This window comes from Dryobates pubescens, chromosome 17, assembly GCF_014839835.1.
Source record: "Dryobates pubescens isolate bDryPub1 chromosome 17, bDryPub1.pri, whole genome shotgun sequence".
NCBI classification, from domain to species: Eukaryota; Metazoa; Chordata; class Aves; order Piciformes; family Picidae; genus Dryobates; species Dryobates pubescens.
This window is the reverse complement of record NC_071628.1, coordinates 19,643,242-19,659,276: the sequence shown is the minus strand read 5'-3', so window position 1 is coordinate 19,659,276 and position 16,035 is coordinate 19,643,242. Positions and strand designations below refer to the sequence as shown.

The 16,035-nt window shown below is 41.2% G+C and overlaps 2 protein-coding genes across 6 annotated transcripts; both read right to left on the bottom strand.

Moving 5' to 3' along the window:
• Positions 1–3,016: 3,016 nt before the first annotated feature.
• Positions 3,017–8,232, bottom strand: PSMA4 (proteasome 20S subunit alpha 4). The gene is made up of 9 exons (XM_054169138.1): positions 8,174–8,232; positions 7,912–7,944; positions 7,556–7,598; positions 6,616–6,778; positions 5,445–5,522; positions 5,140–5,228; positions 4,265–4,395; positions 3,935–4,058; positions 3,017–3,476 (listed from the first exon to the last, which is right to left on the bottom strand). Exons 2-9 carry the CDS (start codon positions 7,912–7,914, stop codon positions 3,322–3,324), a joined length of 786 nt encoding a protein of 261 aa, XP_054025113.1. The 5' UTR covers positions 7,915–7,944; positions 8,174–8,232; the 3' UTR covers positions 3,017–3,321.
• A 235-nt stretch (positions 8,233–8,467) lies between these two features.
• Positions 8,468–13,621, bottom strand: HYKK (hydroxylysine kinase). 5 transcript variants are annotated; one of them, XM_054168899.1, is made up of 5 exons: positions 13,516–13,621; positions 12,677–13,029; positions 11,854–11,996; positions 9,646–9,829; positions 8,468–9,019 (listed from the first exon to the last, which is right to left on the bottom strand). In XM_054168899.1, exons 2-5 carry the CDS (start codon positions 13,020–13,022, stop codon positions 8,556–8,558), a joined length of 1,137 nt encoding a protein of 378 aa, XP_054024874.1. In that variant the 5' UTR covers positions 13,023–13,029; positions 13,516–13,621; the 3' UTR covers positions 8,468–8,555. The 5 variants fall into 5 exon arrangements, with proteins under 5 accessions (XP_054024874.1, XP_054024876.1, XP_054024875.1 ...); XM_054168901.1 differs by having other exon boundaries at positions 12,677–12,862; XM_054168900.1 differs by having other exon boundaries at positions 13,520–13,621.
• Between the last annotated feature and the right edge of the window lie 2,414 nt (positions 13,622–16,035).

The following is a 16,035-nucleotide window of genomic DNA, read 5'->3' as shown; positions in this document are numbered from 1 at the left end:
GTTTAATCTTTATCATTAAGGGAAAACCTAAGCAATTATGCATTGTCTGCTATCTTTCAAGGCGTCCTTCTCAGCAGAGGTTGATAGCTGCAGGTCCCCACTAAAGTATATTCTGAGAATCTTGAATTAATTGGCTGATAGCAGCTTTTACTGTGATCTGAAGGATGCTTTAACTGGAAAAGCCTAATGCCAAATTAATCACAGATAAAAATAGCAAGCTGCTCAAGTTCTCTTTGAAAAATCACAAATATTTAAAATCATTTTTTGTGAAGCTGAATTTTCTCCAGATTAAAGCCATGATCTATATAACCAGCCAAGGATACTCTTACATCAAAATATTTGAACGGGTTTTCATATTGCAATAGAATTATCTGCAATTAAAACTTGAAGACAACTTCCACAGAAAAACTGTAATGGAAAATATTCTTAAAGAAAATGAAAGACATCTAAGTAAGCCCTAAAATCTTATCTAGTCTGAAGCTACATCATTTGTCATGTGTGAAGTACAAGAGCGCATTAACTTCCTGGACTTGGATGTCTTAGGATGGATGACTTAGCTATGCTGTTACCTATGTATCACATCAAGTCCTGTAGCCTCTAAAACCATTGATTTGAACACCTTAGAATCATTAGTATGTTTTTCTCACAACACAGTGGAGAAGTATTGCCTCTAAAGATTTTGAAGAGAAAGAATAAATAATTACCTGGGGAATCCATAACAAAGCAGAAGTCAAATCCAACTTTAGAAGTCCTTTGCCCATCATCTTCATTTAGGTGCTTTTATAACTCTGACAAGCGAAAATATTGACATGAATACCTAAAGGAATCTTGCGTGTTCTGGTGCACAAGCAAGTCACACACAAAGCAGACTCAGAAGTTGATTTGACTTCATTTGGATAGAATTACAGTCCTCCAGAAAACAAGCTAGCTTTTTTTTTTTCTCTTTTTAACCACTGACAGATGCAAGAGACAGCACAGGTATTACTGGAGAGGCTTAAATTACTTAAAACACACCATAATTAATTAGGACAATCTAGTTGTGAATACTTGCCTCAAGCTCTATCGTGCACTCAAGTGAGAGATAAAATGGAGTACAGATAAGAAAGTTACTTGAATCATTCCAACTCGATTATTACAGTATCTGAAAAGTTCTCTTTTACCACCACAGGATACAGTGTTTGGCAAAGAAATGCTATTGGCATTTTTTTTAACAAAGCATTTATGAAAAAAAATGTTGTATACTAATACTTCTGTACTAGCACACTAAACAAAGTGCCCTGCATGGTTTATACATATTGATGAACCCAGCCTCAGATGCTCTAATGGTTTCCTACAATTCATTACTAGAGTCTACCACGTTTTGTGTCAAGTGATCTTTGAGAAAGTAGAAAAAAAATCAAATCATTTTGGCTTTAGGGCATATTCCAAGTGCTTGCACAACCATCATCAGTAATCTAGAAATCTACAAAAGATGCTGATAGATTGCATTCACAGTACCAAGAAATAAGGGTGAGCACTGAATTTTCTGCATAAAAATGGAGCACAACTCTTTATAATGGAAATTAAGTCTTCTACATTGCATGTTCTCGGCAATGCTTCAGGATTTGTTCCATGAGATATCATTCCTGTTAGCCTTTGGAAGATCTACTGTTCCACAAGGTGCAAATAAACCCAGTCTGCTTTTTATTAGTTATAAAATTTGAATACTACCCAAGTACTAAGTTCAGTACAACACACCACAGCTTACACTGAAACTTAGAAGATAAACAAGCAGGTCCTGCATTCTGCACAAGACTCAAGCTATCCATGGCTGTGCTCTGGACAGAAGCTGAGAGAGTAAGTGAAATACATGTGCACAACACGCAGCACACAATTCCAGGCAGATTCCTTCCCTCAGTGCTCAACAGTGAGTCCTGCAACAATGATCTCCAAAATGGGATTTATGGACACTAATTTCTGGCCATGCTGACAAAGCACATTTTATCAGTCAGAAGTGTCTGGGATAGATGAAAAATAAATAAATGAGATGAATCCATGCAGTGATAAATTAAGTGATCACATGAAATCCTGCAAAAGCCAGATATTCTTGGGGGGGGGGGGGGGGAACAAAACACCAAGAAACAACACAATCCAAACCCAGCCAAAAAAAAAAACCAAACACAAACCCAGCTAACTACAAGGTAGAAAGGTAGCTACCACCCAGGGCTGGCACAAAGGGGCTGGTCATCCATGTCACAGTTCTCATTTAAGCATGTCACTCAAATGATCTTTTCAGTTTGCTTTTGATCACTGAAAGGGTGTAAAATAATTTTCAGTAGCTTGATTTCATCTCCTTTGTTATAAACTCCAGATAATTCTTTTTTTTCAGAACTAGAAGAAATGTTCAGTAATCTGAAAGCCATAGTTTTGCATTCAATAGAGACCCATTGGAACACTGCTGTCATTTCTAATTCACACACAAATCCTGTGATTTCTCAAGTGGTTAACTGTTTACTTTTCTAGATCGGTGCCCATCAGGGAGGAACCCAAATCCTCTGGTACGGTATCATCAGTAATATTAAACATAAAACATGTGAGATCCCTTTTAAGATAAAAAGTACAATAACATGGCTTAAAATCATGCACTACATTATTTATTTATTGACAAGATGGCTTCAGATTTTCATGTCGCCTTTGTGAAATATCTCTAGATTGTGTGAATGTAGGTAGTGTTCTACGAGTGATTTCCTAGAAAACACAAGCACTCGTGATAAAAGGAACACATTTACTACAGGGCACGTTTAAAGCACTACTGCTTGCAAGACCACACCTGTTGTGGAACAAAATAGGCCAAAAATAAACCTTGGCAATGCCAGCACACTTTAATTTGGTATTTGTGCAATTATTTTTGAACTCAGGAGACTTTTTCACTACTTTAAAACTCTCACATACACACCAAAGTCTAGCAATTCTAACACTATCATTTGTTCTTTACCGCCTAGCATACACCTTGTTTTAATGGTTTAAACCAATGAAATCCCTCAAGAGCATGCATACCCAGGCATTACTGAGAAAATAAAGACACCCATAACCATTCTTCTTAAATTTTATTCCATAATAAAAAATAGAAGATGAAAGAAACTGTGTTCAATAATTAAAGCAATTATTGGTCAATGTAAGGAGCAGTAAACTAATTATCTGAATGATGATTAAGGACCTGGTTCATCAAAAGTAATTCTGGGTCCTCCGTGGCATATTTGCAGGCCTCTACAAAACAGAAATCCAGATGATCTTTTACTGAAGCAGGTCCTATGTTATCTACAGAACACTTGACTTCATATTCTATTTATCCTTCTCTTTTTGTTCTTTTTCCTTCTTTTCACGTTCAGCTTTTGCTTCCTCCTCCTCATGTTGTTTTATCAACTGTTCCACCTCCTTTTGCTTCAGAACCCTTATTACTGTCTTTCCATTCTCTCTTGTCAGTGTTGCAATTTCAACTGAAACATATGGAACAGACAGTGTTACATTTTGTGCTTCAGACAGAACAATCATTAGAAGGACAAGATTTCAGATCACAACTGAGAATAAAGCAGAATACTCTTGTCCTGCCTCTACAAAGCAGCTTGACTGGCAGGCCAGGCAGCAGCACTCACCTGCAGCAGCCTGCACAGGCCTGTCAGCACCGCTCCTGTGATTCTTCCACCAGATGCAGCCATTTCTGCTACTGCACCAAAGTGGCTGGCAGTCCCCGAGCTGTGGCCTAGCCCCTCAGGCTGACCATCCCTAACTAAACTACCTGTATGCGTCTTAAGAAGGTCAAGGCTGAGAGAGATGCTGCATCATCTAAGAACATTTTGCATGTGACAACTAAAAACCCAACAAACCCCATATTAAGAGCACATCACAGCATTTTCTTTAAGCAAAGGGCATTCTCCCATGTTAGCAAACCACTCACCTTTCTCTGCAGAGAGCTTGCTAACATCCATGGTTTTGTTTAGAACTTTAATGGCTAATGCAAGTGCAGTCTTTAAGGTCATTTCTCCTTCTTTGTAGTCTTGCTTTAGCATTGACACAGCTGCCTATAAATGTCACAAAAATTAAAATGGTATCTTTGGGAAATCAACCAGTCACTGCTTATCAGAAGATAGCAACACATAACAGCAGCGTTTCTTCAGTTATCTCTTTCTGTTCTGCATTAGTAATCACCAATCCAGTTTAATTAGTACAGTGCAATTTTCATTTTGGTTTTGCCAGATGTTACAAGAAGAAAATAACCAGAACTTACAGCACTGTTATTCCCAATGCATGTAGCTTTCCACCCTCCATAATTTCCACTAGGATCACTTTGATACAGCTGAAATCCATAATGCTTATCCCAGCCAATATACAGCAACGAAACACCAAAAGGACGTTTTCCTATTGAAAAGAAGATTATTAAAAATCTAAATTTAGTAACAAAATTGGTCACAAGTGACAATTTTCTTTGATTCCTTTTTTCAAATCTGTTTCTGTGAACTAGGATTTAACAGAGTGCTCTACGCTTCTGTTGCTTGAGATAAGCATGCCAGCATGTCCTTCTAAGTCATGGGGGAGGTGAGGGGCAGCAGAGATTTATTTCATTTAACCCTAAAAACACCTAATTTCTGCCTCCACAAATCATACTCCATCATCTCAGCATTTTAAATCAAAACTCAGTATTTGAAGTATATAGCTTAGCTGTTAAAGTATCAGTGTCAAAAGCCAGGCTGCTTTTTCACACTATGTATGTAAAATAGCAAAAATTTCAGTTCAAGCTTTAAGGAACATTACTTAAAACACTGCTGTCTAACATGGTGCTTGATCCACAGAAATAATGGTTTTTGAAGTGCTACATTCACAATACTCCTCCATATGGTCCTATTTGTGATTTATTGTGCCATTTTGCTGGATGGGCCCTCAAACCATTCTATTCAAGGGGACTGGAATCTCAGCCATTAATTGCTCAGTCACTAAAAAGTGGTACTTTAGGTAGCAAAGGAGTAACCCATTCCCCTCTGAAAGTTTTCCTAGTGTTAAAAGAAGAGTTGGGTAGAACTGTCCAGAGCCTCAGACGTTTCAAATTATGTAGCAGAATAATTCTATAGACATTTCAAAGCACAGACATTCATCGCACTTTGTTACCTCCAAACTGTGTATAAGCCTGCTTGATATCACAGAGTGCTGTCACCAGCTGTTCACAGGGAATGGGCTCTTGATATTGTAACAAATACCTAAGAGGGGAAAAAAAATAAATTCAAAACTTGTTTTCTTGATGGTATTCCGCACCACAGTTGAAAAGAAAGATATTCCTAAGAGCCTCTTTGACCTATCTGTTTCATTTCACAATCTCTCCTTCTGCTCTAAATGCACATTTGCTTTAATACATAAACCAAACTGAACCTGACAGCACAGGCAAGTAAAATTGCGTTAACTCTTAGCAGACTCACCTCTGCGCGATCAGTCGCAGTTCATTTGTAAGAACATTGGCATCTGAGGTTATTCCTGCCACGCTGCAAGCCATATCCCTGCAATAAAAGCATACACACAAGTAGTCATATCTTCATACAGCAGTTCAAGCAGAACATAAACTGCTGGGCTTTTCAAAGATAAAAACTACTTAGCTGCATGATGAAACAGGTCCATCAGCTTCCATCTTTGGAATACACCAAAACTACTACATAACCATTTTATAAGAGCAGAGGTGGACAGCAAGAAGCAGGTCAGTACTTTAGTTACAGGTACAATTCTGAGAAAAAGGATCATGTTGAAGATGATAAAATCCCAGGTGTCTTCACAAGAGCCATTAGCAACATATGAGTGCCAATCTGGAGGCCATCACAATGATGTGACAGATCTTCAGTGAAAGTTGCTGGTTGACACATTGCATTTGTGTGACTGAAACCTAGTGACCTTGATTTGATCACAGGAAAAACAAGCACTTCACCTCCTTGATCATTTTGTTAGCTCCTGATTTAGGGTCTGTTTCACCTATTCTGATATTGCTACAAAGCTTTCACTACACAGAAAGAATTAAATGAAAAATAATCCAGTGAATTTAGAAATTGTTCAGAAGAGGGAAGGGCTTGCCTAGGTTGCACTGCCTCCTTGAAAACCCAATACCTTCTGCAGTTCTAGATGCTTTCAAGATCAACATAGAATGAGAAGCTTGACAGGATGAAAAGTTATTTGTGCTTCATTTGCACATTTGCTGGAAAGGATAGAACTCAACCTCCCTTATGGGCAAGAGAGCATAATCTGGAACACACTTGTCAACATCACTAATTTAACTTCCAGAGTGCTAAAAAGGAAGTCATAATAGGGAAACATATCATCTCTGGTACAGCTCTGGCAAAGAAACCTAAGTTATGTCATTTTAAGAAAACAATATAATTTGGTACCACAAAAACTCCAGAAACTTATAAGACACTGAGTTGCAATCCATTTTAGGAGGAGAACTACTGAAACAAACAATGACAAAGCAGTCACATTTGACTAAAACACTGAACAAGAATACTAAAGCTTCAGATAAAATAAAAGCAGGTCCCGTGCCAGAATGTCTGAGTAACAACAACTGTTACGGATAACATTACTGGACATCTGATAATCATTTCAACTTACTCATTCAGTTTGTATATTTTCTCTGAGAAAAACACTTCATCCAGAAGCTTGTGAATGTTGCGTCTCTCTGCCGCTAGCAGAACACCATCGTTTGCTAGGATTCCCAAGCAAGTACCTGCATGTCCAATTGCTTCCATCGCATACTCAACCTGGTACAAGCGACCTAGGAGAAGATTTTACATTAGTAACATCAAACAAGTTAACACTGAACAAGACCAAGTACATAAGGCGACTTAAATTTGTGAAAATCTGACAGATGCCCATTGTACAACCCAGTCTCACTTCTGCCATTTGTTCCCAGTTAAAAGCAAATAAATTAGCTAGAAAGGAAGGAGCCAGAGAAAGGAAATCCACAAATCTGATAAGGTGATGCAGGCCACTATAAATGTGGAAAGTGACTTCTTTTTTAACAAAAAGAAGAAAAAAATAATCAGCAGTACTCTCTGCTGCAACAGAATGAACCAACACAAATTTTCAATTAAAAAAAGTTCTACTAGATGGTTTTAATTAATCCTATTTAAAAAACAGGAAAATATGGTTTGTACATACTTGTTTCAGCATGTACAATAGCAAGGAGAAGCATGATTGCAGTAGCAGGATATTGCACGTTCACAGGTGGTGGAACAGTAACAAAATCCATCTAAATTCAAACGACAGAGGAAAGGTGGAGATTTGCTCAAGTTACTTAAAAAACACAGCAGGTGGCATAACTCACTAATGGTCTCATTATTCTTTTCATTACAACAAATTTGTGAGTCTCCACTTCAGACTCCTGGTGTCCTTACACAACTATGCGCTGCTGGTAGCAGTGAAATATGATTCACAACAACTCATGTGAAACACACTATAAACAACGAACCTTTGTACAAGCAGCCTGTCACTTAGAGAATCTGAATAGAACATTCAAGAGTCTACTTTTAAGTGTAGGGTTAAAAAATACCTTCTGGAGAAAATATGGTAGTTCTGGAATCATATCTTCGAGACTGTAAAAAACAACATTTCAGTAAGTATCATGGTTCTCTTACCAGAGAACACCACTCTCAAACTAGCAATGCTCTGCGCCCCGTATAAAACCCCAAACGCTTCGTCACCTTCCTTTGGTACCCACGGTAACACAGTAATGCCGCTATCGTTACAGGCTCAGGCCTCGCCAATGGACCCCGCCGTGCCCACAGTCCCCCCCGTGCCCACATCCCTGGTCCCTCCGCAACGTGACCCCCGCCGTCTCGCCCGACTGGGCCATGACTCGACACAAAGCCACGGAGAAGGCGAGCCCGACCCACAGCTGCCACTCACCATCGTGCCGGGGACGCACTGGGGTCAGAGGGCCTGCAAGACACCACGAGGAGCGTTAACCGGCACCGAGCACTACGCCGAACCCGCCCGGCCCGGCGCACAGAGACCCCGGCCCAGGCAGAGCCACAGAGGGCGCTGCAGCCGCGCCGGCCCAAGTACCCCGTAGGACGGCCGCCCTGCAGAGTCATCCTCACCGCCGCGGACAGCAGGAGCCCCCCCGCACCGGCCCGCCCCGCTGTCCCCATTCTGCCGGTCCGCCTACCCGTCCTCACTCACGGCAGGCCGGAACAGACCGAGCGGCCGGGGAACGAGTGCAAGTCCCGTCCGGTAAAGAAGCAGGGTTACAGCCGCGTACAGACCTTTACTACAACGTCGGAAATGGCCGCCGCGCTTGCGCGCTGCCGTGTCAAACCGGCGCAGAACCACCTCTCCTACGCCTCACGCCGCCACCAGGCGGCGCTGCAGCGCGTGCCCTAGCTCCCGCCTCCGAAGCAGCGCCCCGGCCCGCCCTCCCAGCTGCGCGAGCTGGCCCCGCCGAGGCGATAGGCGCCCGCCCCGTCCCGTCCCGCCAACACAGAGGGAAGCGCTCCAGCACAGCCGGCGCTGCCTTTATTGCAATAGTCAAGTGTGACCGTAGCCATCGCCTACTCGGCAGATGCGTGATTCGCATATGCTCTGGCAGTCTCAAACCACGTCTGCTCCACCACTTCTTGGCCCACCTCAAACATTCTCATTAGGTGTTTCCATCCGGTTCTGGCTGTGATCGTGAGGTATTCCTTATTCTCTGGGTACAGCAGAGCTGTATGAGCTGCAATGACCAGGGATTGAGAGAACCTCCCACACACCAGAAGGAAGAGGGCACCTCTCTCCTCCTCTGTGAGTGGCAGGATGCTTTCAAACCCTGCCAGAACATGTCCCCCAACACCCAGAGGGTCTGGGCTCTCAATCATCATGTACATGATAGCTATTGCGACTTCAAATACATAATAGCCATAACTCATGTCGCTAAAATCCAGAATGCCCGACACTTTGTACTGAAGATTCTCCAGAGAAGCAGAACTTGAATCTACTAGAATGTTGTGGTCATTAAGATCTCCATGATTGATACCTAAACACATAAGAAAGAAACAGTATTTAATAATTTTTAAATAGGGGAAAAAAAAAAAAAGATTCTGCTATTTCTCAGTGGAACAACTCTGAAAAGATGCACAGACTAACACAAGGACAAAACCATAGTAGTATCCCTCAACATCAGGTGTGGCCTTCCATGGGCTCCAGTACACTAGCAGGTGACCAGACAGCAACCGATAAGGGAGTGTTATGAGACCTTAACTTGGTCTGCAACTACCTGAGATATGCCACATGTTTTCCAAACACCGAATGGCAGTTTTCAAATCAAACTGTCAATTTATCACCAACATCAATGTGAGCTGAGTTATAAAGACAGGATTAAATAGTTATTTGGGCCTTCATGAGAAGGAGTACTCCATATATTGTTATTAAACAGCATGAAAAAAAATCATCACCTCAACTTGAACCAAACTCATTAGAGAGATGAAGAACTGAAGCTGACTAGACAGCACAGTCCTGGCTTATCGTGCACTGTGGTCTTTCAGCACAGTATTTGCACATGTCTAGCTAGGGAGGTCTTTTTCCCTTCTCCACAGACCCAAACTCCTGTAAGAAAATTCAGTGTCTCAGTTCAAAACATTACAGTGAGGATAAAATACTCACAGGGTCGAAAACTGCTTAGCTTGGGTATTACTGTTCCTTTAAACTGCTCAATAACTTGTTCGACAACTTCACGGTATTTGTTCTGGCCCAGGGCATAAATATACTGATCTAAAAGAGGAACATTTGCCAGATTCCAAATAAACTGACCCCGATGAAGACTTTTTACTGATGGATGATAGAATTTCTGTGGAAAAAGCATGAGATAAAATAGGCTGTAAGTAGAAATTCTCATTTCAAGATTAAAATGCTTGATTCAAAGCCCCTATTAACTTTAACAGGTTCTTAATGAGACTCACTGAAAAGCACCACAACTTTGACTATTGACAGCAAAACAAGAACGACTAAGGCAAGAGTCTTAGTATCTACATGCAAACCTAATGGATCTTTTCATAGTCTTCTGCAGACTCAAGATTAACATTGGTACTGACTTTGTGACATTATGTAGCAACTCTGAGGCCTTGCCAAGGCCAGAGTCCCACACACTGACAGAGCCTGGACTTCATGGCTGGTGCTACAGAAAGCTCCGGGAGCAGAAGAGACAAAACCTGCCAGCATGAGGTGGACTGGCACACTCTGTGCTCTTAAAGGGGACAGCTTCTGGGGCAAGCCTTGGGATCAGCTGATACATGAAAAATCCTTATGGCACAAGTACTTTGTGGAGATACTGGACCTTTAGTAGGTCATTCATATGAAATTTTTCCTTTGTAAAACTAGGCAGCTTAAACATTTTAAACAAGTAAGGTTCTTGCCTCTCTCACTAGCAAATGAAAAAGGTAATTTGAAAAGTGACATTCAAGGAAGAAAAACATCTCTCTCACTGTATATCATGCATAAGTTCTTTAATTCTTATTACTGTGGCTTGTGGGCCACATTCTACCAGCATATAAGGCAAATGAAAAACAAACCAACAAAAACTTCCCACAAGACTAGATGGTTTCCTCAGAAAAAAGGGTAATAAAAAGTCAAGAGCCCTGTAAAGCCACAGTCACCTTATAGCCATGAACTTATTTCCATTGAGAGTGTATGAGGCACATCCAAGCTGAAGGACACACCAATAGGAACAGTGGTGGGATACTATTTTGTGCACAAAATTGAGCACAGCACATTGCTGTCAAGTTGACCTCGGTAGAACTGACAAGCTTGTATTTTCTGATCTGTCAGCAGAAAACTTACTACCTTCAGTATTAATTTCTAGTGTCAATGATATTCTGAAGGTTTGACAGTGACAACTGTAATTTTCTTCTTTTTAAATGACCAACCTTAGCAGATGATAATCTATATGCTAAGGGCATAAAGAGCCGTTTACATCAATAGCTGCTTTTTCATCAGCTATCTCCTCCTTGGCAGAACAAGTCACAGACATACTTTGAAACCAGCTTGTCCACATAAACCGTTTTAATTGCAGTACAAGGGCATGACCAGAGTGCTAGAAGGCAACAGCAAATTATCTTACCCTAATGAAAAATACTCCTGTAATTTAGAATGTTAGTAAAGCTGCCAATTCACAAAAAACTGTCCAAAGATGATAGCCAGAACATGAGAAGGAAAGGTTAATGAAAGGCAATAAATAATGCAAGAATTCTTTTATGCATCAAACTTAATTACTGGCTAATTTATCAGCCTCACTCGGTATAATTACAGAACAGAGAAAAAAAATTACTTTGCATTAAGATTATTTGACTGGAAGTGGAACAAACAAGAGAAGTCACAAATCTCTGCTCATTGGCACAGCTGGCATTCTACAGAAGGAATCAACTGCTACCAGTGTTCAAGGGTCATAGTTTGAATAACCAGGAGGTAAGACAGCAAGTCAGAATTAATTAAAAATTCATGAGATAAGCCAGCTGTGTCTGATGGGCACTATACAACAACACTTTAAAACAAGCTTTGCATGCTTCTAATCTGAACACCCTAGGGCTCCCTGAGTTTTGCATGAGTAAAGAGAAACCCTTATCTCCTAGTCAACGATATAAAAATACACTGAAAAAGATCACCAATATAATATCACCAGCACCTACTGGCCATGTTACCCAGGGAAATGCTTTAGTAACAACCAGATTGAAGCTTAGCATCTGAAATTGGAATTAAACTGACATCTATGTTCATCAAACCACATTTTGCAGAGCAGGAAGCAAACAAGAAACACAAGCAGAAACAGAGATAAATCAAGTGAGAAGTAGTTTGTAAGCCAGAGCTATGAAAACTCACCTCTGAGAGTGTTTTATCCAACCTGGCAGCCAGCTGACCAATCTCATAGAAGATCTGAGCATTTGTGGCAATTTTTGCTACAGGTATACCTGGCAGGTAAGTTAGCAGTCGGACCATGTACTTTTTGTTCCCAGGTCCAGTACCTAGTGAGGTAAGGGGAGATGCAGCCTGTCAATACCTAATATTATTAGCTAATACAGGGCAGAAATTTTTTTTCCACAGGCAGAAAGTCACCAAGTGCAAGTGCTAAACAGATTTCATTCAAAAATGTGAATTGCCAGAATACTGGACAGCAATTATACATCAAATCCTAACACACTCACAACCTATGCTGGACTTCTAGTCCTTGTGCTTGGCACTGCCCCTGCTACAGCAGCTTTCCTTCAGTACCCACTTACACAGTTCTGAGGTGGGTCCCAGAAATTCCAGCTTTTGTATGAAGTTACAGGGAAAACAAAAGCCAATTTTTTTTCTAGCATCAGAGATAGGTTAGAACTATATTTTACACCATTTGGTAGACAAGTAATTTCTAGCACCATTTAGTAAATGAGACCTTTGCCTTTTCTTGGGCATAGACAGGTCAGACCAATGTTTTCTCCAATTCATTACACTGTACTTCCTAAGAGTCATAATTAAAAATGCTTTTTTACTTGCTTTGCTTCAGTTATTTAAGTTTGAACTATTACAGCTGGATACAGAGGTCATCTATTACATAGTCTTCAGTATAAACATTAAGCCTAGAGTTGTACTTAAGATATATGGCATGCCATATAGCAAGCTACTGACAAGCAAAGGCTGATAGTAGGGCAGTGAGGGTACTCACCTCCAGATTCCAAAGACATTATGTTCCCATCTTTTGTAAGATAAGGAGTAGCTGAAGGAAAGCCTTCATTGCTGAGAAACATCATGGCCTGGGTCTGCACTTCAATGAGGTCAGGCTCCTGGCTGTCTTCTGAATTGGTAATTTTGAGGACATACTCATCAGCACTTTCAGACACACCTTGGTTTCCTAAGACACCCACATGGAAATTCTGATCATCATAGCTGGGAAGGGGCCTGATCCAAGACACTTTCAATCCAAACACCCTGTCAATCAATTCAGTCACTTCTTTTTCACCAAGTGCAGGTTTGGTTAAGGCTGGGGATTGACAGTCATTTCCAGAAGACATTGTCTGTCTAGGAGAAAAAGAGAAACCGGATGATCTTACCTGCATTCTAACATGAGCAGCAGTAATAACTGCAACAAAACGCATTCACATACTGGGGAGGAACTTCAAATCTTTATTAAACAAGCAAACAACACCCACTTAGCCAGCCCAGGTTTCTTACATTATGGCTTCTCATCAACTGCATAGTCTGTAGCACCCCCACAAAAAAGGCATCTAGAGAGAGTACACTCATTCTGTTTAGTGAAAGTAGACACAAATTGCTTATGAACTAAGAGCAGGTTTATTAGCTAATTTCTTGTAGCCACCTAACCACAAATATTGTTAACTAGGAACAATTTTCTAAGAAACATTGGTGCTGAGTCCATATCCGGAAGATTCTAAATCACACCAGCAACAGACAAGAAACATCATGGCAGAGCTTAACGTTGAAGTGGATGCAATCTGTGTCTGCCCACGGCCTGCAGGGTTCCTACGTTCGGAAATCAGCACAAACCTACTGCTGCTCGCCTGCTCCAGGCTGCTGGAAGCCCGCAGCTCGCTCTCGCCGCTGCGCAAACAAGCGACCCTCGGACCCTGCTGAAGCCGTGCCAACCTTTGTCCCGCCAGTGCCCCTCTCCCAGCGGCCACTGCCCGCCGAACCGGGCCCGGCCCGGGCCGCCGTCAGCACCTCCGCGGCAGCGCCGCACAGCGCAGGAGCCTCCGCGGCAGCTCCGGGGCGTGGCCCGGGCCTCCCCTGCGGTTCGCGGCAGCGGGTAGCCTGCCCCGGGCCTCTGTGAACGGCGCCCCGGCCACACAAGGCAGATTTGCATGGCGGCTGCATACTGAGCAGTTCGCCGCCGCCCAGCTCTTGTTTTCAAACAGCTTGCTGGAAGGAAACGGAGTTCTTATTAGAGCGTTTCCCCTTCCTGACAGGAGTGCTCCCAACGCTCTCAGGAAAATAGATAGCCCCAGCTGAGTTTTGTCTGAAACCTTTTATCAGCACAAAAGATCAAAACTTACCGCATAGTTGGACCTGAAGCATCTTCCTCAGGATGTACTTTAAACTATGCACCAGACTGGAATGCCTGTCCAGTCAGAGATTTAATTACAAACCTGTTTCCCACATATACTAACTTTCAATATACACATATCTTCTGAAATTACTAATAAAAAAAGAGATAATAGTAATTTCTGCAATATTTGAGGTAAAAACAAATGTAGGAAAGGCTTACTGTAGTTTAATCTAAAACAACAAACAAAAAAACACACCAAAAACAAAACCACCAAAGCAACCGTTAATAGTTTTAAGATAGTTACTAAGAATCTTCTGTCCTAATACTTCAGTGTTGTTTGTAATATGAAGGACATTGACCTGAAAACATTACTTTAATTGAACAGGAAATTTAGGAATCTATTTCCCCAATAAAGTAGTAAGTCCTTTGGATTCCCTCCACCCCCCCACCCAATTTCAGAATAGATCTTGCTAAACAAACCAACTGAACCAACTAATATTTTTACTTATTTCCCTCTCCCAGATTCTAAGGCTGACTAAATGTTTAGCTCACCAAATGAAGTGAGATACAGGAAAGCATTCCTGATATGCTTGTGACTCAGAGACACACCAGGCTACAGGAAAATCAGAATATACTTATTCCCTCCATGAACAAAACTGCAACACATTTTGCAGAGTTGTACCTTGTGAGTCTTGCCTTACTTTCCAGACAGCAGTGCCAAGAGTTACGACCTACAGACCTCTGTGCTTCTCCTGCCTGCCTGGTGTTCTGGTAGGGAGCACATTGCGGGTGTGAGGCAATGCTTCAGACTGAAGTTGTACTTCAGCCTTTCTTATCTGTAAGAAAGATAAGACTTGAATAATTTAACATATCTGTGGTGGATGTAAGTCTAGTACCTCTTCTGAAAGTGAGTTTTCAGGGGTGGGTCAGTGTTAGACACCTTCAAACCACTTTTGAAGATCTTACCATAGCTGTAAGCTCTATGTGCCATAAACATAACCTTGGTCAACAGCTTGCTTTAATACAGGACTCAGGTCTATAATCTAAATTAGACATTTTCCTAAAGAAAAAAAAAATACAGGCTTATCAAAAAGCACTTCATATAGTTAGAACACCCAGATTCGTACCTGGAGCTCAGCTAACACAAAAACCTTTGGAAGCCTATACATCAAACACTTCTAATGAGAAAGTTAAACATGCTCAGTTATACTCTTGTCCTTACTCACCCCACCCTTTCATACACACCAGTACCATTTTGAGTGTATTTCGTATTACCTATGCAAAACAGATAGTACCATTCAAAAACCATGATACAATTTTCTTTATTAAAAATAATTTACAGCATTGGTAACATTTTATGCACAATTGTCATCAATTGAACTTCAAGTATATCTATATCTATACAATACTTAGTGAACTTAAAACTTACACTGTTCTGTTGGCTTTAAACAGCAGACATGGATGTGCAGTTGCTTAAATATGATTAATATACATAGTTTCATGTCCTTATACTTAAGTGTAAAATGTATAAACATCAACACTATCCCAAAGCTCTGTAGTTTGGGAGGAGGAGGGTGCAAGGAGAGAAAACATTCAGAAAAATTGGAACATATTTTTCCCTCAAATTGAAGTGGAGAGGGAGGTACAGGTTAAATAAATCTAACACTGAGTAACTTCTTCAGAAAGGTCCATTTCCTCCAATGCTTTAAGATACTGTAAGGAGGTCTAACTGAGCAATGTTGTGTATGATCACAGCAATCCTCTGGCCATACTGTATCCTGCCACTGCCATAAAGCAGATGTTACTTTTGCCCCCACTAAAGCTCAAAGTCTCCTAGGAGTGTCCAAAGTTACACATCTTCCTTAGCTTCTGGGCTATGGACTTGGACTTTATGACATCCACTGCAGCATGAGGGAGGGGACAGGCACATGACTAGATGACCTTTGAAGGTCCCTTCCAACCCAGACCATTCTATGATTCTATGAAGCAAGAGCAGGGTAGGTAAGCAGTGCTGCTCCTCA

Bases quoted from the DNA above. Each gene is read 5' to 3' on its own strand.
- HYKK (XM_054168899.1), bottom strand. From the start codon at position 13,022: ATGTCTTCTGGAAATGACTGTCAATCCCCAGCCTTAACCAAACCTGCA. The intron at 11,997-12,676 runs GTGAGTACCCTC...TTACCTCACTAG, and splicing joins AATGTCTTTGGAATCTGGAG to GTACTGGACCTGGGAACAAA. The intron at 9,830-11,853 runs GTGAGTTTTCAT...CTTTTTCCACAG, and splicing joins TGGATAAAACACTCTCAGAG to AAATTCTATCATCCATCAGT.
- PSMA4 (XM_054169138.1), bottom strand. The intron at 5,229-5,444 runs GTGAGTCTGCTA...TTCCCCTCTTAG, and splicing joins CTGCGACTGATCGCGCAGAG to GTATTTGTTACAATATCAAG. The intron at 4,059-4,264 runs GTAAGTTCTGGT...TGACATTTATAG, and splicing joins GCATTGGGAATAACAGTGCT to GCAGCTGTGTCAATGCTAAA.